The sequence below is a fragment of the Heteronotia binoei genome, chromosome 12 (genome assembly GCF_032191835.1).
Source record: "Heteronotia binoei isolate CCM8104 ecotype False Entrance Well chromosome 12, APGP_CSIRO_Hbin_v1, whole genome shotgun sequence".
In the NCBI taxonomy this organism is placed as follows: Eukaryota; Metazoa; Chordata; class Lepidosauria; order Squamata; family Gekkonidae; genus Heteronotia; species Heteronotia binoei.
The window spans coordinates 49,189,677-49,214,528 of record NC_083234.1 but is presented as its reverse complement, the minus strand read 5'-3'; the positions used below and the strand labels follow the sequence as shown (position 1 = coordinate 49,214,528).

The 24,852-nt window shown below is 42.0% G+C and overlaps 2 protein-coding genes across 2 annotated transcripts in view; both read left to right on the top strand.

Annotated features, from left to right (window-relative positions):
• TACR1 (tachykinin receptor 1) overlaps positions 1–24,852 on the top strand; it is a 102,268-nt gene that overhangs the window by 38,793 nt on the left and 38,623 nt on the right. The window lies entirely within an intron of this gene.
• Positions 8,659–9,195, top strand: LOC132580551 (anti-apoptotic protein NR13-like). The gene has a single exon (XM_060251421.1). The coding sequence runs from the start codon at positions 8,659–8,661 to the stop codon at positions 9,193–9,195; it is 537 nt and encodes a 178-aa protein (XP_060107404.1).

Below are 24,852 nucleotides of genomic sequence, written 5' to 3'. Positions count from 1 at the left end.
ATGCATGCAGTGAAATGAATGCTCCCTCATTCAAATGATGCAGCACAACTGGAATAAGCAATCCAAACAGTATTTTAGGGATGCCAAAAGCAGCACAAGATGGAGAGGCATGCCCAGGATCCTTGAGATGCTATACTGCTCTGATCATGGGATGCAGCTCCAGGGTGGTAAAACATCTGGACTGAGCCCTGGATATACAGGACCTTCTGGGTCCCCTCTGCCCATAAGCTTTTGACAAAAGTGCAGTTCTCTTCAGCATCTAAGATTATATATTTGTGTTTTTCTTCCTTTTTAAAGCATTGTGTTTCCATGCAGCTCAACAAAATTGGCTTCTCTCCAGAGCAGCCAATTTATTAAGATCATGATCCATCTTTCCACTTTTGATAAATGCAATTCTCATACCCAGCTTGATTATTGGCATTAGTTTAAGTGATTTAGCCTTTCCAGAGATTGTTTTTTAGATGCCAGATTATTGTGTAACTGGATTTTGGACATTGCTATGAATGTGCATAGGGTGGATCTTGTCTAAAGTTGTTTTCTGAATTCCACCTCTTTTATTTGCAACAGAGAGGATTGATATGAACCAAGTGTTAGGGACAAGTGAATGTTGTAGGCTTGCCAATCCCCAGGTCCCAGTGGGGGTTCTTCCTCTCTCCCAGGCTCCTTCCTGCCCCCAGTCAGCTGGTCAATGGGGGAATCCCCACCCCCACAGCCACCATGTGACTTTCCACCTCTGGAGGCTTCAGTCTGGCACAGGTGTGTCTGTGTTATTTCAAAGAAGTTGGCAGCAACTTGTGAGTAGAGATGCCAATCCCTCACTTCAGAGTCTCCAGAAAGGCGGGGGGAGGGGGAGGGAAATGTCTACTGGGCACTTCATTATTCCCTATGTGGAGATCAATTCTCACAGGGTATAATGGGGGATTGATCTGGAGGTATCGGGGACTCTGGGGGGGCTGTTTTTTGAGGTAGAGGCACCAAATTTTCAGTATAGCATCTAGTGCCTCTCCCCAAAATAACCCTCAAGTTTCAAAACGATTGGACCAGGGGGCCCAAAGAAGAATACAGTACGTACAACGCATCATCAAACAGAAATCAAAAAGTGACAGCTGCCCCTCCCCCACAATTTCCTCATTAAACAGCTGCCCCTCCCCCCACACCAGCCCCCACCTCCTGATCAGTAAATGAATGCCTGACGTAGTGGGATTGTACTTTTTTGCTGCCCCTTCTAATACATTAATTGTAACCATCCCAGCATTTTCTTACACATTAAATCCTAACATTTACCTAGCCACCTAACAGCATTTTAGATGCCTATTCTAATACATTAATTGTAAACATATAGCATTTTCTTACACATTAAATCCTAACATTTTTCTATCATCTTCAGTGCCTGTTCTCAGAGTGAGACAAAAGTATTTGACCTTAAAAGGTCAAGTGCTGAAATGTATATCTCGCAGACGTGGGAGGATATTCACCCTGTGAGAGAGAGCAAGAATCTTAGCAAATTATTTAATGCTGACACAGTTTAGACCTGGACAAAATAAACAGATGAAATTAGGTTCTCACGCAATAAATTTCCTGTTCTTATGGTCTGTGATTTAAAATAGCTTTTCCATCAAATTTATGTATGGGCTAATTGTGAGAATAGTGTTTGACCCCCAAAAATGGTCCTAAGAGGTCAAGGGGTTTTATGGCTGTGAAGTGCAGAAAAATGTAGACTTAAGAAAAATGCAAAAGCAGGACAGAGATATACAATTTAGGTTATTTTAAATATAAACAAAGATAGGATTTTCTGACATGTATAGAAACACACAGGTTACAGAATGCCCCATTGGTTTTTTTGTGGATATACTCTGACTGTGTCCAATATGTAGATAAAATAAAATTTTAAATAAAAACAAGCAACAGTAAGCAGTGTTTTAAATGATTTTAGTTCTACATGCCCTGTTAAATGTGCATTCACCCCATGTTCCCCAAGTATTGTTGACAACACAAATATTTACTGCCAACTTTGGTGATTTTTGATATGGTTCCACCAAGATCAGGATCTGAGCCTTTAATTGTATTCAAGTAGGCATTCATTTGCTTTTGATGGAACTCTTAACATCAGAAGATCTGGGGCTTAGTTCTGAGCCATGCAGCTCACTTAATATCTTGGCACACAATACAACTTTTTTCCATCGTCAGCATCCTCCACCTGTTAGCACTCCAAGGAGCTGTCTGGGGGGTTACTTGAGCAATGAACAGGGCCCCGGCAGTAGGAGGTTGCCTAGGATTCTATAAGAAAAAGAAGAGCTTATCGTTGCTGCTTTAGGGAGAAGAGGGGGTTGTGGGTCACGGGCAGCCTAGGAACTGATCTCCTTGATGAACCAAGGGTGCAGAGAGAGGAGCGAATTCCACATTTTAATCACTCTCTGTGTAAAATAGTATTTCCTTTTGTCCACCCTGAATATGCTATCAGCCTCGTTGTATTGAGTTCTAGTATTTTGAAAGGGGGAAAAAGTTCTGTTTGTCAACTCTCTCCACCCCTTGCATAATTTTATAAACCTCTATCTTGACCCCACACCCTCCCCCTCCCCTAACATAGCCATCGCTTTTCTAAACTGAAAAGTCACTCATCAGCCTTTCCTCATAGAGAAGGTGCTCCCCCCCCCAACCCCCCCCAATCAACTTTGCTGCCCTTCTCTGTACTTTTTCTAGCTCTGCAATGTCCTTTTGGAGATACGGTGACCAGAATTGTACACACTATTCCAAACAAGGCTGCGATATAGATCTATATGGGGGCATTACAATATAGGCTGTTTTATTCTCAATCCCGTTCCCAAGAATACCTACCACAGACTTTGCCTTTTTCACCGCTGCAGCACACAGGGTTGACACTTTCACCAAACTATCCTCAACACACTTGGGATTTTCCCCCCTCTCAGTCACAGCAAGTTCTATCCCTATTAGCTTATACGTGAAGTGGGGATTTTTTTTGACCCACTATGCCATCACCTTACACTTACCAGCACCTCACCCCTAGTTCCTAATCATTTATGAATAAATGAAATAGTCTTGCCCCCGTACCAATCCTTATCGGACCCCGTAGCATACTTCCCTACATTGTGAGAATTGTCCACAGATCCCCACTCTTTACTAACAGTCATTGAACCAGTTTTTTAATCAGAAAGAGAACCCATCCTCTTATCCCATGACTGCTAAGTTTACTCAGGAATCTCTGGCGAGTCTTTCTCAATGAACTCTAAAAGGTTGGTGAGGCAGGACTTCCCTTTGCAGAAGCCATGTAGGTGAAGAGTAGGTGGAATTCACTGCCACAGGAGGTGGTGGCGGCCACAAGTATGGCCACCTTCAAGAGGGGTTTAGATAGAAATATGGAGCACGGGTCCATCGGTGGCTATTAGCCACAGTGTATGTGTGTATATAAATTTTTTTGCCACTGTGTGACACAGAGTGTTGGACTTGATGGGCCGTTGGCCTGATCCAACATGGCTTCTCTTATGTTCTTATGTTCTTAAGATTAAAAAAACCAAAACAAAAAAACCTGGCACGATTGTGATCTGAGGGTGGAAAAATGTTTTTGTTTCAAACAGTCTTATTAGTAACATATGGCAATAAATTTCAATTTCTTACATCATTAATAATTACTTTTTATCTATCCCATATATTACTTTCTACCCACTCCTCCCCCGTTACTTGACACCCGCCGGTGTTATATACTTAAAATCTTAATATTAAAGGTACCCTTAATTAATAAGAACCAAAATTAATATCCTCCTCCCTCTTGTACTTAGTCATTATCAAAAATTGTCCAATGTCCTTTTATTTTCCACTCTTTTTCTACGTATCTTCTGAACTTTTTCCACTTCATCTTAATTACTTCTAAATCATAGTCTCTTAAGGTTCACGTTAACTTGCCCATTTCACCCCAGTGTCATAACTTTTAAAACCCAATCCCATTTTTCTGGTATTTTTTCTTGCTTCCACAACCGCGCATACAACGTCCTAACTTTTTCCACTCCATCTTAATTACTTCTAAATCATAGTCTCTTAAGGTTCATGTTAACTTGCCCATTTCACCATGTGTCATAACTTTTACAATCCTACCCCATTTCTCTGGTATTTTTTCTTGCTTCCACAACTACGCATATTATGTCCTAGCAGCTGAAAGCAAGTATCAAATTATAGTTCTATCTTCTTTTGGATTTTTTTTTCCATTTGTAATCCCAACAGGAAAGTCTCTGCAACTTTCTTAAATTCATATCCCGAGATCCTAGAAATTTCTTGTTGAATCATCCGCCAATACTTTTTTTGCCCTTTCACAAACCCACCGCATACGGTAGAAAGAACCTTCATGTTTTTTTTTACATTTCCAACACCGGTCTGGCATCTTATTATTCATCTTTGCCAATATCACCCAGTGAGTTGCATTTGAACACGAGTCTCCTAGGTTCTTGTTTAGCACTTAACCCGCTAGACTTACTTTACTGTAGCCCCCCCTTTTTTGTTTTTGTTTTTTTGCTGAGACTGAAATGTAAGAACAATGTTCTCAACTAGGATAGGCATTAGAGGACCACACTAGGATCCGGAACCATCAAGTTCAAATCCTGACTCTGCCACGCAAGATTGCTGGTGACTTTGAGCCTATCACGCTCTCTTGCCTTAGCCTACCTCACAAGGTTGCTGTTGCGAAGATAAAATGGAAAAGGAGAAAAACAATTGATAAGCTGCTTGGTATCATGATTAGGGAGGGAAACAGGATGTAAAAACTAAGCACTACACCACAATGGTTTCAATGAAATGCGGAGGCTGGACAGTTGTAAGAGACCGCAGAGGCTACTGTTACACGGCTAACCCTACTGACGTCCAAGCTCTGACAAAATTGGGCTAGTCGGTTATATTCAGGCTTCCCATGAAACATTTACATGCGGATAATTAGAGAAATAAGAGCCCCAGTGGTGCAGAGTGGTAAAGCCGCAGCACAGCGGTTCTAACCTCTGCTAACGACCTGAGTTTCACGGTTAAAACAATTTTATTTGGTAACAAACTATATGTCCTGCATCATTAATAACTTCTTTTAACTATCCCACATATTACTTTCTAGCCATCCCTCCCCCATTACTTGACCCCCGCCGGTGTTATTTACTTAAAATACTAATGTTTAAAGGTACCCTTAACTAATAAAAAATGAAAATTAACATTCTTCTTTTTTTTCTAAGACTTCATCATTATCAAAAATTGTTCAATGTCCTTTTATTTTCCACTCCATCTTAAAAACTTCTAAATCATAACCTCTTAAAATTCTTGTTAACTCGTTCATTTCACACAATGTCATAACTTTTACAATCCAACCCCATTTCTCTGGTATTTTTTCATGCTTCCACAACTACGCATATAATGTCCTAGCGGCTGAAAGCATGCACCAAATTATAGTTCTATTTTCTTTTGGAAATTTTTCCATTTGTAATCCCGACAGAAAAGTCTCTGCGACTTTCTTAAATTCATATCCCAAGATCCTAGAAATTTCTTGTTGAATCATCCGCCAATACTTTTTTGCCCTTTCACAAGTCCACCGCATACGGTAGAAAGAAACTCCATGTTTTTTACATTTCCAACATCTGTCCGGCATCTTATTATTCATCTTTTGCCAATTTCTTAGGAGTCATATACCACCTGTACATCATCTTAAAACAATTTTCTTTAATACTATGATACGTTGAGAGTTTCATAAAGTTCTTCCACAAATATCCCCAAGTTTCCATATATATTTCTTTATTTACATTAATTGCCCACTTAATCATTTGAGATGTCACTACTTCATTTTAAAAGTAACATATAGATTTTTTGAAATTAATTTTTCATTGTCTCCAAGCAGAACTTTTCCCATTTCTGTTTGTTCTCATCTTATTCCTTCAGTTTTAACATCGCTTTCCACCAAACTTTTTATTTGTTGCGTTTGAAACAATCATATTTATTATTCAACTCTTCGGCAGTTTTCAATTCTATTTTACAGCTTTGTATTTTTAGTTTATACGACACCCTTTTCCCCTCTCCCATCTCCGCCGTTATCCTTATTACTTCCGCAGGCACTGAGGATAGAGAAATGTTACGACCGTTCCTTTGTCATAGATTGCTATTTGATCGTGTTTTGCGCGCTTCGGTTTTAATACAAAGGCACGCAAATCGGGGCCCTCGGCGGTAGTTTCTAAAGCATCCGCGCAATTCGATGTTTTGATTACGCGTGTCTTAGACGGTCGTTGTATATAATCGAATAAAATATAATACGCGATCGCGATGTATAACGTTAGACAACCTTGTTACTCTGACTTTTGAAAACCCCGAGATAGGCCCCCTTCTGCGAATTCGGCTCAGCGGCCCGCCACCAATAGGGGAGTCGCCGTTGTTCAAACGCGCCAGCGGGTGCGGGGGGGGGGGGGTCGGCGCAGGATTCTCTTTAAATACGGGAAACCCGAGCGCCGTTCTGACGGCTCCGTACCACCATGGCGAATACACCCCTGTCTGTTTTTAATCCTGTGGTCCCTGGAGCACCCGTGAGGAGGAAAACTACAGCGAGGATTCAAAAACCTAGCACCGATTCTGACAAGGAGAATGTACAGCCGGTTCTTGCTAAACGCCTTTTTGCTTCCCCCGAGAAAATGAAAGATGGGGCAGAAATCTGTACACCGAAGCGGAGTAGATGTTTCCAGGATGGTGAGAGTTGTGACTCCGTGAATCCGTCACAACAAGATACATTTAAGGTGGGTAGAACAACATGGGAAAGATGTGTAAAAGGTTGTGTTGTTTCTGTTTAGGCTCCTTTTCTCATTTTGTGTGTTTGTGATTTTTAGAAAATTTGTCTCGTGGACTTGTCCGGTGTTCAGACGTCGATTCATACCGTCCTGCAAAAATACGTGGGAGTGTCCGATGAAGACGTTCCACCTGTGGACAAGCAAAAGTCACGTTCTGCGATGTACAAACTGATAACTGCCACCGCTTATTCTGTTCTCAATTATTGCTCCAACGATCTCTCTTATTCTATGTGTGACGGATGCATTTTAGATAGACCCGGACAGAATTCTCATGTATGTTTGACGTGGTCCTCTGCTTTTTACGATGAGAACTTAAGATATGTTTGTCGCAATCTGAATATGGGCCCCGTGTTGTATGTGATCACGGTTATTGCGTGTTTTCTTGATTGTTGTGGTATTAACAAGAATCATGTCATAACGTTGGCCAACCTGGTGGAAGGCGTACAAACATCCCCGACCCCCTGTGAACAATTGAGAACGTTGTTTCAGAAATGCCACCGACCCTATGTGACACTTGTTGAGAAATTTCTGCATAATACATTTCAGAATGGCACATCTGTGAATACCTTTCTTTTCCCCCTTTTGTAAATAAATTTTAAAAACTTTCTGTAATAAATGTACATTTTATACATTCACATGTATAAAAATAAAAATGTATTTAGAAGCCGTTGAGTTTGTGCAAATTTTGATACTAAAAAATATTCGATATTAAAAAAGATCACGCTGCATTTAGGGAGGTCGCTTTTGATCAGTAAGAGGGAGATTGACGCCGATACGCCGATAGACGTATGGTTTTACCAATAACGATGAAAATAACGGCTCTGCACCGAGAAAACTTAAAATAGACCGAGAGCTATTTAAACACAAGTCCTAATACCGACAGCGTGTTTTCACGGGTTCCTTACTTTAAAAAACAACACCGTGCACGCTCTTCCCCACATAATCCTGAACAGCTCTTTAAAAGTTCTTTAAAAGCCGGAGCAAGTCTTTTTCTGTAGCGGTTCCGTTCTTATGCCCCGGCTGAAGGAGGGGGCCGTCTCTTCTCTCATCCGATACCACCAACACAGAAAGTCCTTCTCCTGGTTTGTTTTAATAATGTATAATCATGCCAATTTTTGGCTAATGGCTTTTTGTAAAACACTTTGGGCAACAAAGAAACAAAGTATAAAAATACACTGAATAATCGGACACACCCTGTTATTACATATAAGCTTTTTTCCTTTATTTTCACTTTACGGTGAAACACTCCCCTGTAAATATGACCTATTGAACAGGGTAGGAGTGACGGTGTAAAGGCTGCGGATCGCAATTGTGGGAGGATAGGTTTCTTCGGCGTTTGCTTGGGCGGATTAAAATTAGCTGGGGCAGGCGGGGTAAGAAACGGAGGGAGTCTATCTGATTTTATATAGGAAAGCTGGTGTAATATCGTATAAAGATGGCTACGAATCAAAGGGGCCGAGGGTGAGCATAATGGGAAAAGGTGAGAATGGGGGAGGCCGGAATCAGGCTGGGGTACAATAAACATATTACAAAGTAACACACGAGAAACAGCGTTATAGTCCGCTGCCGGATCATGTTAGGGAAAGGGGGGGGGGGGGGTGGTATGTTCCGTGTCTATACACGTAGGTAATCCCATCATTCTTTTACCCATGTTCTTTCGGCCGGTACTTCCTCTACATTTCTATGACCGTATCTATTACGGATGCTTAATTTGTCGGCTTCTCGGTTTGTAAGAAACCTACCGATTGGGGGAAAGTAGGTTGTAAAATCGTATCTGTATAGAACCGGCGGTATTGGGGCACGGTTGGAGCAGGCCGACGTATTCATCGGCAGTCATCGAAGAGTCGCTATGCTGAGCGATCTGACAGCCGAGACAAGGCGACTGGTGGATGGCTACTTGCGACGCAACCTGAGTGGTTCGGTGCTGTCTCACAGCCACACGGCCAAGACCCTGCGGAGAGTGGCTGACAAGCTGGAGAGCCGTGAGAAGACATTCTTTCACTCCATTTGCTCCACGGCAATCTTGCCGGAGCCTGGTAGGGCAGACGTCCATTTGAGACGTGTGGCGGTGCAGATGGCATCTGATGGCGGGCTTAACTGGGGTCGAGTAGTGGCGCTGTTTGTGTTCACCGGCACCTTGGCAACAGCTCTGGCTGAGCGGGGGGCCCACGAGGAGATCGGCGGCCTGACAGAGGCATTGGTCATCTATCTGTCTGTGGAGAAGCGCGAGTGGCTGGAGGCGCATGGTGGCTGGGAAGGGTTCTACCGCTACTTCAACAAACACGGTTCTGATTCAATCAGCCGGTGCGATACCAAAAGCAACACTATCATAGCGACCGCCGGATTTGTCCTAGCAGGATTAGCTTTCCTCATGGCCGTGAGATAAAAGTACATCGTGAACTCGAAACTATGAACAAGCGCTATGAAACTATGAACAAGTACCCGTGATGAGTCCGCTCTATATTTTTACAATTTTAATAACGTTGCTTAAATCGGTGTCTAGGCCTGAATGTTTAAATGAAGCACAACCCACCTTGGCAACGTCAAAAAACCAAACAAATGGAAACAAAGATTGTTCAGGTCCTAAGTTTGTATGTTTTGTTAGTTCCATTCTAGAGAACTGAGGCGTTATGCTAAAATACGTTAGATGACCTTGCGGTGCAACCGTCGTAACGATGTGTGTTTGGATTTTTACGGTGGGAATTCTAAGCTTATTTCAGTCGAGCACACCACGTGTTTCATACCGTCATATCTAATAGAAAAGCATTTTATTAAAGCGAGAATATACAAAGCGTAGCTTTTTTTAATTAACAACAATCTGCATCCCGACCCACGTGTCTACAGTTCCCCGCGAATGAGGCGTCTTCCACTTTGGTGTCGAATAGGAGGGAAGGGGGGATTGCCGGGAAATCCTGCAAGGGGTGGGGGGGCAGGGTAAGAAATACACGGCGTACATCTTTGTCGTGTTGCGATTCACAAGGATTAGACACGTGTGTATGTACAGAAAGTGTAGCAACGATACATCCGCTTTATCAATGTGAGAAAACAAAAACATGCGTGCTATTTCCCCCCACCCTACTGAAAAAATACAGTTCTTACTATCCGCTTCAGGATACGGATCTTATATACAAACAGACGTGTGTGTTTTCTCATCTACATGTGGTTGGGACATTCTCGATTCTAATCTGTATGTTTTTCCTTCTTTGCAACCTCTTCTTCTTCCTCCATGAGGGAATCAACCTCCTTTGGAGACTCCGGTGTTTGCGCTTCATCAATCGGGGGTTCTCTCGCCTTTTCCACGGCTTCATCCTTCGTGTCTGCTTCAGAATCTCCAGAGGTATCCTCCATGTCCGCTCCGGAATCACCGGCGGTACCGTGCTCGGCATCTGCTAGGGAATCTTCCTCATCTGAATCTTGAAAGTGTGCTAGACCCCCGCAGTATGGGCAGTGACAGGTGTCCGGCCTCCCTGAGTTGACCGCTGCCACATTCTCTACCTAAAAGTTTGAAGAACAAAAAAAAAAAAAATTAGTATCCTGTCTCATGAGCGGGCCCCCCACCCCCCAATTCCATACACCTCGGTGTTTTTTTTTTTTTAGGCCTTACATTCGGAAAGAGCGCTTTAAAATAGACCGTTTCCTCCACAATCTCCATATTTTCTTGTGCCTTCCCTCCACGTTCTGACTCCTTGATAGAGACGCCATTCTCAGAGAGCTCTGCCTTTTCCCAAGCCTTCTTTGTGGAACTCTCCCTCAAAGGGGATTCATTATTCTCCACCTGTGTTGAGTTCTTGAGATTAGAACCACGCTTTCTTAAAGATTTGAGCAACACCAGGGTTAGCATCCCACACATGATCAAATCCTCTAAATCAGCGACTTTGGTCTCTGATCCCTCCGCCGCCTAATTTAAAAAAAAAGAAAGGGCATAACGCTACATGACCCGCCATGGCAATCCTCCCCACTTTCCTCTTTTCTCACAACTTACCTGTGCATCTGTTTCTGCTTCCTGGTTCCCCAAACTCTCCTCTTCCATGTTTTCGGGTACAGATTCTAGAGGGGTCTTCTCGGGGGCGGTGTTCTCCGCTTCTATCTCATCACCGTTGCCTTTTCTTGAATGTTTGTGAGGCTTGATGCCTAGGGGTCCCTCCATGTTAGAAAATTTCTCCATGGTGGTACGGAGCCGTCAGAACGGCGCTCGGGTTTCCCGTATTTAAAGAGAATCCTGCGCCGACCCCCCCCCCCCCCCCGCACCCGCTGGCGCGTTTGAACAACGGCGACTCCCCTATTGGTGGCGGGCCGCTGAGCCGAATTCGCAGAAGGGGGCCTATCTCGGGGTTTTCAAAAGTCAGAGTAACAAGGTTGTCTAACGTTATACATCGCGATCGCGTATTATATTTTATTCGATTATATACAACGACCGTCTAAGACACGCGTAATCAAAACATCGAATTGCGCGGATGCTTTAGAAACTACCGCCGAGGGCCCCGATTTGCGTGCCTTTGTATTAAAACCGAAGCGCGCAAAACATGATCAAATAGCAATCTATGACAAAGGAACGGTCGTAACATTTCTCTATCCTCATCGCCGGCAGAAGTAATAAGGATAACGGCGGAGATGGGAGAGGGAAAAAGGGTGTCGTATAACCAATTACTAAAAATACAAAGCTGTAAAATAGAATTGAAAACTGCCGAAGAGTTGAATAATAAATATGATTGGTTTCAAACGCAACAAATAAAAAGTTTGGTGGAGAATGACATTAAAACTGAAGGAATGAGATGAGAACAAACAGAAATGGGAAAAGTTCTGCTTGGAGACAATGAAAAATTAATTTCAAAAATCTATATGTTACTTTTAAAATGAAGTAGTGACATCTCAAATGATTAAGTGGGCAATTAATGTAAATAAAGAAATATATATGGAAACTTGGGGATATTTGTGGAAGAACTTTATGAAACTCTCAACGTGTCAGAGTATTAAAGAAAATTGTTTTAAGATGATGTACAGGTGGTATATGACTCCTAAGAAATTGGCAAAAGATGAATAATAAGATGCCGGACAGATGTTGGAAATGTAAAAAACATGAAGGTTCTTTCTACCGTATGCGGTGGACTTGTGAAAGAGCGAAAAAGTATTGGCGGATGATTCAACAAGAAATTTCTAGGATCTTGGGATATGAATTTAAGAAAGTCGCAGAGACTTTTCTGTCGGGATTACAAATGGAAAAATTTCCAAAAGAAAATAGAACTATAATTTGGTGCATGCTTTCAGCCGCTAGGACATTATATGCGTAGTTGTGGAAGCATGAAAAAATACCAGAGAAATGGGGTTGGATTGTAAAAGTTATGACATTGTGTGAAATGAACGAGTTAACAAGAATTTTAAGAGGTTATGATTTAGAAGTTTTTAAGATGGAGTGGAAAATAAAAGGACGTTGAACAATTTTTGATAATGATGAAGTCTTAGAAAAAAAAGAAGAATGTTAATTTTCATTTTTTATTAGTTAAGGGTACCTTTAAACATTAGTATTTTAAGTAAATAACACCGGCGGGGGTCAAGTAATGGGGGAGGGATGGCTAGAAAGTAATATGTGGGATAGTTAAAAGAAGTTATTAATGATGCAGGACATATAATTTGTTACCAAATAAAATTGTTTTAACCGTGAAACTCAGGTCGTTAGCAGAGGTTAGAACCGCTGTGCTGCGGCTTTACCACTCTGCACCACCGGGGCTCTTATTTCTCTAATTATCCGCATGTAAATGTTTCATGGGAAGCCTGAATATAACCGACTAGCCCAATTTTGTCAGAGCTTGGACGTCAGTAGGGTTAGCCGTGTAACAGTAGCCTCTGCGGTCTCTTACAACTGTCCAGCCTCCACATTTCATTGAAACCATTGTGGTGTAGTGCTTAGTTTTTACATCCTGTTTCCCTCCCTAATCATGATACCAAGCAGCTTATCAATTGTTTTTCTCCTTTTCCATTTTATCTTCGCAACAGCGACCTTGTGAGGTAGGCTAAGGCAAGAGAGCGTGATAGGCTCAAAGTCACCAGCAATCTTGCGTGGCAGAGTCAGGATTTGAACTTGATGGTTCCGGATCCTAGTGTGGTCCTCTAATGCCTATCCTAGTTGAGAACATTGTTCTTACATTTCAGTCTCAGCAAAAAAAACAAAAACAAAAAAGGGGGGGCTACAGTAAAGTAAGTAAAATACTCCGCTGGCTCTAGCGGGTTAAGTGCTAAACAAGAACCTAGGAGACTCGTGTTCAAATGCAACTCACTGGGTGATATTGGCAAAGATGAATAATAAGATGCCAGACCGGTGTTGGAAATGTAAAAAAAAACATGAAGGTTCTTTCTACCGTATGCGGTGGGTTTGTGAAAGGGCAAAAAAAGTATTGGCGGATGATTCAACAAGAAATTTCTAGGATCTCGGGATATGAATTTAAGAAAGTTGCAGAGACTTTCCTGTTGGGATTACAAATGGAAAAAAAAATCCAAAAGAAGATAGAACTATAATTTGATACTTGCTTTCAGCTGCTAGGACATAATATGCGTAGTTGTGGAAGCAAGAAAAAATACCAGAGAAATGGGGTAGGATTGTAAAAGTTATGACACATGGTGAAATGGGCAAGTTAACATGAACCTTAAGAGACTATGATTTAGAAGTAATTAAGATGGAGTGGAAAAAGTTAGGACGTTGTATGCGCGGTTGTGGAAGCAAGAAAAAATACCAGAAAAATGGGATTGGATTTTAAAAGTTATGACACTGGGGTGAAATGGGCAAGTTAACATGAACCTTAAGAGACTATGATTTAGAAGTAATTAAGATGAAGTGGAAAAAGTTCAGAAGATACGTAGAAAAAGAGTGGAAAATAAAAGGACATTGGACAATTTTTGATAATGACTAAGTACAAGAGGGAGGAGGATATTAATTTTGGTTCTTATTAATTAAGGGTACCTTTAATATTAAGATTTTAAGTATATAACACCGGCGGGTGTCAAGTAACGGGGGAGGAGTGGGTAGAAAGTAATATATGGGATAGATAAAAAGTAATTATTAATGATGTAAGAAATTGAAATTTATTGCCATATGTTACTAATAAGACTGTTTGAAACAAAAACATTTTTCCACCCTCAGATCACAATCGTGCCAGGTTTTTTTGTTTTGGTTTTTTTAATCTTAAGAACATAAGAACATAAGAGAAGCCATGTTGGATCAGGCCAACGGCCCATCAAGTCCAACACTCTGTGTCACACAGTGGCAAAAAAATTTATATACACACATACACTGTGGCTAATAGCCACCGATGGACCCGTGCTCCATATTTCTATCTAAACCCCTCTTGAAGGTGGCCATACTTGTGGCCGCCACCACCTCCTGTGGCAGTGAATTCCACCTACTCTTCACCTACATGGCTTCTGCAAAGGGAAGTCCTGCCTCACCAACCTTTTAGAGTTCATTGAGAAAGACTCGCCAGAGATTCCTGAGTAAACTTAGCAGTCATGGGATAAGAGGATGGGTTCTCTTTCTGATTAAAAAACTGGTTCAATGACTGTTAGTAAAGAGTGGGGATCTGTGGACAATTCTCACAATGTAGGGAAGTATGCTACGGGGTCCGATAAGGATTGGTACGGGGGCAAGACTATTTCATTTATTCATAAATGATTAGGAACTAGGGGTGAGGTGCTGGTAAGTGTAAGGTGATGGCATAGTGGGTCAAAAAAAATCCCCACTTCACGTATAAGCTAATAGGGATAGAACTTGCTGTGACTGAGAGGGGGGAAAATCCCAAGTGTGTTGAGGATAGTTTGGTGAAAGTGTCAACCCTGTGTGCTGCAGCGGCGAAAAAGGCAAAGTCTGTGGTAGGTATTCTTGGGAACGGGATTGAGAATAAAACAGCCTATATTGTAATGCCCCCATATAGATCTATATCGCAGCCTTGTTTGGAATAGTGTGTACAATTCTGGTCACCGTATCTCCAAAAGGACATTGCAGAGCTAGAAAAAGTACAGAGAAGGGCAGCAAAGTTGATTGGGGGGGTTGGGGGGGGGAGCACCTTCTCTATGAGGAAAGGCTGATGAGTGACTTTTCAGTTTAGAAAAGCGATGGCTATGTTAGGGGAGGGGGAGGGTGTGGGGTCAAGATAGAGGTTTATAAAATTATGCAAGGGGTGGAGAGAGTTGACAAACAGAACTTTTTCCCCCTTTCAAAATACTAGAACTCAATACAACGAGGCTGATAGCATATTCAGGGTGGACAAAAGGAAATACTATTTTACACAGAGAGTGATTAAAATGTGGAATTCGCTCCTCTCTCTGCACCCTTGGTTCATCAAGGAGATCAGTTCCTAGGCTGCCCGTGACCCACAACCCCCTCTTCTCCCTAAAGCAGCAACGATAAGCTCTTCTTTTTCTTATAGAATCCTAGGCAACCTCCTACTGCCGGGGCCCTGTTCATTGCTCAAGTAACCCCCAGACAGCTCCTTGGAGTGCTAACAGGTGGAGGATGCTGACGATGGAAAAAAGTTGTATTGTATGCCAAGATATTAAGTGAGCTGCATGGCTCAGAACTAAGCCCCAGATCTTCTGATGTTAAGAGTTCCATCAAAAGCAAATGAATGCCTACTTGAATACAATTAAAGGCTCAGATCCTGATCTTGGTGGAACCATATCAAAAATCACCAAAGTTGGCAGTAAATATTTGTGTTGTCAACAATACTTGGGGAACATGGGGTGAATGCACATTTAACAGGGCATGTAGAACTAAAATCATTTAAAACACTGCTTACTGTTGCTTGTTTTTATTTAAAATTTTATTTTATCTACATATTGGACACAGTCAGAGTATATCCACAAAAAAACCAATGGGGCATTCTGTAACCTGTGTGTTTCTATACATGTCAGAAAATCCTATCTTTGTTTATATTTAAAATAACCTAAATTGTATATCTCTGTCCTGCTTTTGCATTTTTCTTAAGTCTACATTTTTCTGCACTTCACAGCCATAAAACCCCTTGACCTCTTAGGACCATTTTTGGGGGTCAAACACTATTCTCACAATTAGCCCATACATAAATTTGATGGAAAAGCTATTTTAAATCACAGACCATAAGAACAGGAAATTTATTGCGTGAGAACCTAATTTCATCTGTTTATTTTGTCCAGGTCTAAACTGTGTCAGCATTAAATAATTTGCTAAGATTCTTGCTCTCTCTCACAGGGTGAATATCCTCCCACGTCTGCGAGATATACATTTCAGCACTTGACCTTTTAAGGTCAAATACTTTTGTCTCACTCTGAGAACAGGCACTGAAGATGATAGAAAAATGTTAGGATTTAATGTGTAAGAAAATGCTATATGTTTACAATTAATGTATTAGAATAGGCATCTAAAATGCTGTTAGGTGGCTAGGTAAATGTTAGGATTTAATGTGTAAGAAAATGCTGGGATGGTTACAATTAATGTATTAGAAGGGGCAGCAAAAAAGTACAATCCCACTACGTCAGGCATTCATTTACTGATCAGGAGGTGGGGGCTGGTGTGGGGGAGGGGCAGCTGTTTAATGAGGAAATTGTGGGGGAGGGGCAGCTGTCACTTTTTGATTTCTGTTTGATGATGCGTTGTACGTACTGTATTCTTCTGCCCAATTCTATGAGCCCCAAAAGAAGGTGCCCCTATCCTTCATTATTTCCTATGGAAGGAAGGCATTTAAAAAGGTGTGCTGTCCCTTTAAATGTGATGGCCAGAACTCCCTTTGAGTTCAATTATGCTTGTCACACCCTTGCTCCTGGCTCTGACCCAAAGTCTCCTGGCTCCACCCTCAAAGTCCCCAAATATTTCTTGAATTGGACTTGGCAACCCTAGAATGCTGGGAGAAGTGAACTTTACTGTTCTAATTCAATGACTTCTTGTACAAAGAGGGGCTCCAGGAGCATGTCAGCCTTCCCTATTTGTATGGGCTTTCCATTCCCTTGAAAAGAGGGAATGTATATATTAGGTAACACACAGAGCACTGGATTGTGGCCATGTGCTATATTTTAGGGATGTGCATTCAGATAATCAAATTCTGCACTGAGCACACCTTGTTTCTTAATCTCAGAAGAGTACTTTAAGCATAGATTTTGTGGCCTAAATCTGTCCTTCTCTCCCCCCCCCTCCACAAAAGCCCACTTATAAGTGGAAAAGACAAAGATTTTGTTTGTATTCTCAGTGAGGCAGAAAGGACTGCTGCACAGCTTGTGGGGGGGAGTTGCTTGGGTGTGGAGGCTGTTGTCAACCCCAAAACCAGTGTTGCTTTCTTCATTCACTCCCTTTTTACATAATGGAACAAACTGAGTTTCTACCCTCTCAAAGTTTAAACAAAATGTACAAACTCCCGTAGGGTGAAAGGACAGAAGAATCAGATCTCTTGCTTTGTCTAAAAACAGCCCTGGAGTGACCCGATAGTCATTGTGCACAAGTCCACTCATTCGCAGGTAAAGGAGGAGTGGAAATGGTAATTATATGGATACACACAAGTACAAAATGGAGCATTTAGGTGAAAGAAGGCAAAGCCCATATTCTTGAGCACCTTCACAGTGTGAAATATTTAATTTTCACTAGACAATCTTGTCAGCTCCTCAGTGGATAAGGGGAAGTGCATTAGTTTGTAGGAATGAAGGACAAATATTGAAATGAATGAAGCTTGCACAGCATAATTGTGTGTATGCATGTAGGAGTTAGTCCTCTTCCAGTTTCTGTTTTAAAAATTCTTCATATACACACACCCATTAGGATCCTGATGGTGGGAAGGGATAGAGAAAAACTTTTATTCCTCCTATGTACTTTCTCTGACAAGGAGAATGTTAGTGGCTTGTAAAATGAAGAGCTGTTTTCCTTTCTGCCCATGACTTGACAGAGAGAACTATAGTCTTTGTCAAATGTCCCCAGTCTTGCTGAACCTGGCACTTTTAGAATTTTGAGACCACCCATTTACCTGCCTGGTGCAAGGAATTACCTGTCTCCAAAGTCCAGACTCAATTTCCTGCCTCTGAGGAAAAAATTGTCTCCACATAGTGATGCCCTAGGAATTTCCCCTAGTCTGTATGGTAAAGATCATAGAGGGCAGGAGAGGCAACCTAGAAGTCACCCCAAAGTGACATCACATTCTTCCCAAGAACCACCCCTAAGCAAAGGCAGAGTTGGGAATCTTAAGTGGACACCATTACAGAATGGTTGCCAATGGGGCTTGAACCAATCACAAAATGGCTGCCACAGCATCCTGGGGCCAGTCAAGAAATGTTGTGATGTTGCAGGCCAAGCATCCTCCTCTTATAAAGGCAGTTACTTCTGAATAACACACACATACATACCTACCTCTGGGTTCTTCCAAAGAACTTCTCTGGAAAGATAAAGGAAGACCAAGACTGATTATTTGAATTGGAAAGGAGGTTCTCAGGGAAAGAAATAAGTAGGCACCAGAAAACCCATTGGTGGACATCATGGTGCCCACCAGCACCACACTGAGTATCAGTGGTCTACCTTAATTTAATACCAACTGTATGCTTGGAAAGATAATTATAGCTGGAACTATGTTTTGTCGTTCATTATTTCTAGAATGGGAAGGCTTTCTTCTATCTAGTTAAAAGTTGGGAAGGAGGTTTCCTTGGGTAAGGAGCACTGTATTTGAGAATTTTGTCCCAATTTAAGGGGAGGGAAGTTGGAATGTGGTTCCTGTTGAAAATAATGCCAATGACTACCATATTGATTAACAACATTGGATGCACAGCAGTATATTAAAGAATCCCAATAAAATGTTGAATGCAAATTTATATTCCATACTCCTCAGATTCTTGAAGTAGTTTACTATGAAAACAAAATTACGAAGATCACTCTATAACAATTTTATTTTTTTTAAAAAAAACCCTCCACAATTGTCAACAGTTAAAAATCAATTAAAATTTCAACTGAGTACTAAAAAAAAAATCAATGCCACCACTAAAATTTTATAAAACATTTAAAGCCAGAAAACTAATTAAGACTGCAATGGGATAGCATGGCATTAAAGAAATCATTGAACAGTCATTTCTACAAACTTGAAAAATATATTTTTTAAAAAAACGAACAAACAAAAAGAATTTAAAAAATAGTAGTTTTCACAGTGCCAGAATCCTAAGAAGCATGATACCTGGCAAACAGATAAGAGGCGGGCATTCCATAATGAGGAAACTACATCTTAAAAGGCCCTGTTTCTTGTTATTGTTCCTATTCCCTCTGATAGCAGATGGAGATGGAGTATGGTTGCCAAGTCCAATTCAAGAAATATCTAGGGACTTTGGAGGTGGAGCCAGGAGACTTTGGGGATGGAGCCAGGAGACACTGGGGGTGGAGCCAGAAACAAGGGTGTGACAAGCATAATTGAACTCCAAAGGGAGTTCTAGCAATCACTTTGAAAGGGACCCCACACCTTTTTAAATATCTTCCTTCCATAGGAAATAATGAAGGATAGGGGCACCTTCATTTGGGGCTCATAGAATTGGACCCCTGGTCCAATCATTTTGAAACTTGGGGGGTACTTTGGGGAGAGGCACTAGATACTATACTGAAAACTTGGTGCCTCTACCTCAAAAAATAGCTCCTCCAGATCCCCCGAAACCTCCAGATCAATTTCCCATTATACGCTATGAGAATCGATCTCCAAATAGGGAATAATGAAGTGCTCAGCAGACGATTCCCACCCCACAACCCCATTTCTGCCAACTCTGAAGCGAGGGATTGGCCTCTCTACTCACGAGTTGCTGCCAACTTCTTCAAAGTAACACAGACACACCATCCCAAGAGGAAGCCTTTCAGTCGGAGACTGAAGCCTCCAGAGATGGAAAGGCACATTGTCCTCTGGGGGCGGGGCTTCCCCCCGCCGGCCAGCTAACTGGGGGCGGGAGGGAGTCTGGGAAAGCAGAAGAACCCCCACTGGGACCCGGGGATTGACAAGCCTAAAATAGAGCAGGAACTCAAATAAAATTCTTCATGATGGACAGGTTAGGAGGAGAGATTGTGATGGGCCAAACATCACCTGGAACAGGCTTCCATGATCAAGCTAGGGAATCAAATCCAGTTGTTCCAGGACCTAATCCAACTCTCTAACCACCACATTACATTAGCCCTTTACCATAAAATCCTGCTAGGTAAATGCTGGGCAATCCACACATTCTTAACCTAACTGGCCTCATAGGGTTGTTTTGAGGAGAAAATAGAAGAGAGGAGAACAATGTAAGGAGCTTTGAGTCCCCAGTGAGAAGAAAAGTAGAGTATAAATAAAATAAATAAATTTGTTTAAATTAAAGCAAATAAATTAATTTTCTGGGGGAGGGTGGAGGGACTGGGCAGCCCAAAGAAGCTTAGGGGCAGAGGAAGAGCAGTATGCCCACAGCTTTCCCAATAGCAACCTCCCTCTACCCTAATTGCTTCCCTCCCTCCTTCCTGAAACAACTCTTCCCCAAATGCCAGTTGTAAGCCTGCCTGAGGTTTTGCTGCTACTTAACAAAGAAGAACAGGACAGAGGGAACTGGGCAGTTGTAGAAGTGACAAAGAAGAACAGGACAGAGGGAACTGGGCAGTTGTAGAAGTGACACACACACACACACCTTTCCTAACTGCAGTGAGGGTGGCCAGATCCAGGTTGGGAAATCCCTGGAGACTTGGAGGGTGAAGCCTGGGGAAGAGAGGGATGTCAGTGGGGTACAATCCAATAGAGTCCACCCTCCAAAGCATCCACTTTCTCTGGAGGACTTGATCTCTGAGGTTTGGGGATGACCTGTAATTCCATGGGATCCCCAGGTCCCACCTGGAGGCTTTCATTCCTACCCCCCTTCATCCTACAGACAGCTGATTGCCAACCAGCCTCCATCAATATCTTTCTCAGAGCCCCCTGAAGCTGTTGTGGCACTTGGAAAGGCATGGAGGTGGGAGGAAAGGAGCTCCACATTATGAGCCCATGTTGGACTGAGGCACTGCAGAATTTTTAAATCACAGTAAAATTACCAAAACAAACTCATGACAGCCACAAAAGTTTGCCATCAGGTTTTGGCTGTCAGAAACAACTCCCCCCCGCCAAAAGAAACATTTTAGCCTTGAAGCCCAGGAACATCTGCAGCCTGCTTTATACCAGACAGAAGGGTTGCTGGCTGCTACTGCATCTCCTGCCCCAGATTTCAGCTCTCCTCTGCTGCTACAGGTGGGCCCACAGAAGTCTCTGGGCCCTATAAGATGGCCAGCTTTGCCACCCTTTGCTGCTGGTTATGGTTGCAGAGTATGGGGGCCAATCGCTAAATGCAGACACAAAGGTAATGCCTCCTGGATTCTTCTCAAGCACCTCCTGCTCCAAGGAAAGTGAGGACTAGCTGTTTGGTTTAGAAAAGAGATGCTTAAGGAAAGCAGCAAATGGACACAGTCTTCATCCATCTATTGGGTGCATTCTTATCCTACTCTTTCTCTAATGCTCTCAGGGCAGTGTAGATCCTTGCTGTTTCCCTCTTTTACCCTCACAAGCAGCCCAGTGACTTAGGTTAGGCTGAAAGTGTGTGACTGACCCAAGGTCATCCAGCTAGCTTCAGGTTTGAGTAGGGCTGTCAAGCCCCTGGTCTGTGTGAGGGTTCCCCCACCCGGGAGGTTCCCAACCCGCAGGGGGAACATCTCCCAATGTCATCGGCATGATGACATCACCTGGAAGTTATGTCATTGTGCTGGCACCGGTGCCGATCTAGGCGTTTCCAGGGAAACTCTATAGTTTTCCCGGATGCTTTAGCCATTTGGGAGGAAAAACTCTATGGTACAATAGGTACCATAGAGTTTGCCCCTCCCAAATGGCTGGAGCACTTGGGAAAACCATAGAGTCTCCCTGGAAACGCCTAGAGTGGCCATGAGTGCCGTCACCATCGTGATGACGTCACTTCCGGGTGATGTCATTGCTTTGCACATGCACAAAAGTCCCCCGCCAGAGAGCGGAGGGGACTTGGCAACCCTAGGTTTGAGTGAGGATTTCAACCTTGGTGTTCCAGCTCCAAGTCCAGCATTCTAAATATAAAACCATACTGGCTCTCTGGCTCAGTTTTAGGGCTGCCAAGCTCCCAATGGGGGCAGGGGGGCCCCCAGCACCAGGTTGCTTTGCCCACTGGAAGCAGTGGGAGGAGAAAAATGAAAAAGAAATTTGTGCTATACTTCTGCTTAGTTTATTCTGCCATTTGTGCACACACAAACCCTTCCACCAGTTACCAGGCACTGTGTGGCAACGATACACTCTTCTTGCTGTTTATGCACCAAACCTAAACCCAAATTGAATTTTCATAAACATCCCTGCTGTATTTTGCCTCTCATTTTTTATGGTGGATCTTATGTAGAGATGTGGTGACATTTGTATGAACTGGTTCCATCTTTCCATTTGTTGGCTCCCCGTGTTCTTCCACAAAAGCAGATATGCTGTCTCTGCTGAAGGGATCTCCAGAATATTGCTGTGCATTGTGCTGCATTATCCACAAGGGCACCTTATGTTCCTGTCAAAACTTGGCAGCAGCACAGCTGTGAATCATTGCTGCCCATCACAAATGCATGGGTCTCAGCTGTGTATCACATTTCCTCTTTTAAGAATATAGATATTATAAATTAGCATTAATTGTCACATTAAGCACCACTTCTGTCAGCTTATTTTACAGTATTTGCAATCCTGTTTCCTGTTTAGGATGTATAACTCCATGCCTCATATTAACACAAGCAGTGGTGCTGTGTAAATTAATGTAACGACAACAATAATTTTAGAGTATGGCATCACCCACTCTGAGAAAAGCTATTACCCTAAGATGAGGGCTGTTTTACATGATACACTCTTCTCTGAAATGTCAGCTAAAAGGACTGTCAAGTGTTTCTTATCTCTGCCCTTGAAAGATGAGTGCTGTGGAGAACCTCATCAATGGTATCTTACAACATAAACCATGTGATTTCCAGCATCAATATTTGAAGATAAATCTTCAAAATAAATGGATTTTTCTCTTTTTTAAAGAAAAAGAATATTTCATTCTCAGATGTAAAAAACATCTTTTTTTCTTAAATAATGAGAGGCTGTAATCAGCATTTGTCAAACTGTATTATACATTAGAGGGATTGTGTCTCTTAGAATTACAGCTCTGAGTTACAGCTCTATCTTAAGCAAAGTTACATTCTTTTAAGCCCACTAACTTCAGTGGATTTAGAAAGGTAAAACTCTGGTTAGGATGGCACAGTTAGAGAATTTTAATGGAGTTCGAATTACCTGGGTGTTCTATATTTAATATTTTTATATGATATCATCTGTTAAGTGTTAGCAAATTGCTTTGGAATGAGACAACAAAGATGATGACATTTTTCTAAGTGTAACTAAATGGATTTACAGCTGCTGGGAATGTTACACTAGAACACGCTGGTAGTTAGTATACCTTTCTTGGCTTTCAGTGTCAGTCCCTTATTCATTGAAGGAAATCAGCACATTTCTAGGCTGGTGTGGAAATGGGAGCCTGTGAATTTTCATTAGGATTTCCAGGCTTTTCCAGCTGCACCCAAAGTGAAGTGAAGAGCAAATCTGAAGGGACCATTTGTATGAACTGGTTCCATCTTTCCATTTGTTGGCTCCCCATGTTCTTCCACAAAAGACCACTCAGGGGAAACATCACTAGCACCTTGAGGGAAGCCAAAAGAATGTTAATAAAATTCTAAATTTTTAAATTATTATTTTCATGTCACTGTTGCCACATAATTTCACTTCAAACAGAATTCAAAAGAAAATTTTGATAAAAATTTTAATTAAATATCTCCAGAAGCTAACACCATAAATCAGAATCTCTCCTGCTCAACTAATTTCAGGAGTTCCTTCAGGTGACACTGCCCAATTTACAAGGCCAAGTCCTGTAGCCTGCCTGAGGAAACTAATAGACTGCCCTTCTAGGCATTCAGTGCTAGATATCAGCATCATGGTACATTTCAAATACAAAACTCTCTTGAAATCTGAACACATTCCAGTATGCAATCCATATAAAAACACCAGCCACTTTATTGTTTTTTGCAGGGCTTTTTTTGGTGGAAAAAGCCAGCAGGAATTCGATTGAATATTAGGCCACACCTCCTGACATCACCATTGTTTCACACAGGACTCATTTGCATATTAGGCCACACGCCTGATGCCAAGCCAGCTGGAACTGCATTCCTTTGTTATTAACACAAGCAGTGGAGCTTGTAAATTAATGCAACAACAATAATTTTAGAGTACGGCATCGCCCACTCTGAAAAAAGCTATTACGGTAATTCTGGATTTCCAAGGTAGCTCCACATTTGAATCAAACCTATAACTGACATTTACAATCCTGCAATTTTATTTTTTTTGGTCAATAATTTCCCTGTTATTACTGTGTCTATGTGCTTTGCTGTTTCCTGCTGCCCTGATTTTTTGCTCTTCTCCAACCATCAGCGGTTGAATGTCACCTCATGTTGACTGTGTCTCATTGGGGGAAAAGTTTTTCAGTCTCTAAAATTCCCAGAAGGCCACTCCATATCTAGAACTAGCCATCCCCCTTCCTAGTTCAGAGGCTCTCAGCTCTTCCCATCATCTCTCGCCTCCCAATCCAGCTATCTAGCCCTGGTCCCCCATGCATCTATCTGGAGTTGAACATCTTGACAACCAGTAAGATTTTGTGATACATTCTTTGTTGTTTGTGCATGATACGGTATACATGGATACAGGATTTATTAGTCTCTAATCTCATCTACCACGCTTATCCTGTTTACAACATTTTGTGGGACTTGGTGCCCACATAACTGCCGTTTTAGCTTTCCTTTTTTCTTAGAATCCAATGATGACCTAATGCAATCCCATAATGCAAATGTTCATTGTGCAGGTGGTTCATACAGTCTGAAGAAAGTACGCACATCTGTTGTAAGCCAAGAACATCTTGGTAGCTTTTTTGCTCATTTCCCCCTCCTCAGGAAACAGGCAAGTTATGTAAAAAAACAAGAGATCAGCAGAATACAATGGGTTAGTTTTTCCTCTGG

What these genes read in the sequence shown, in the direction of transcription:
- LOC132580551 (XM_060251421.1), top strand. Translation starts at nt 8,659, where the DNA reads ATGCTGAGCGATCTGACAGCCGAGACAAGGCGACTGGTGGATGGCTAC.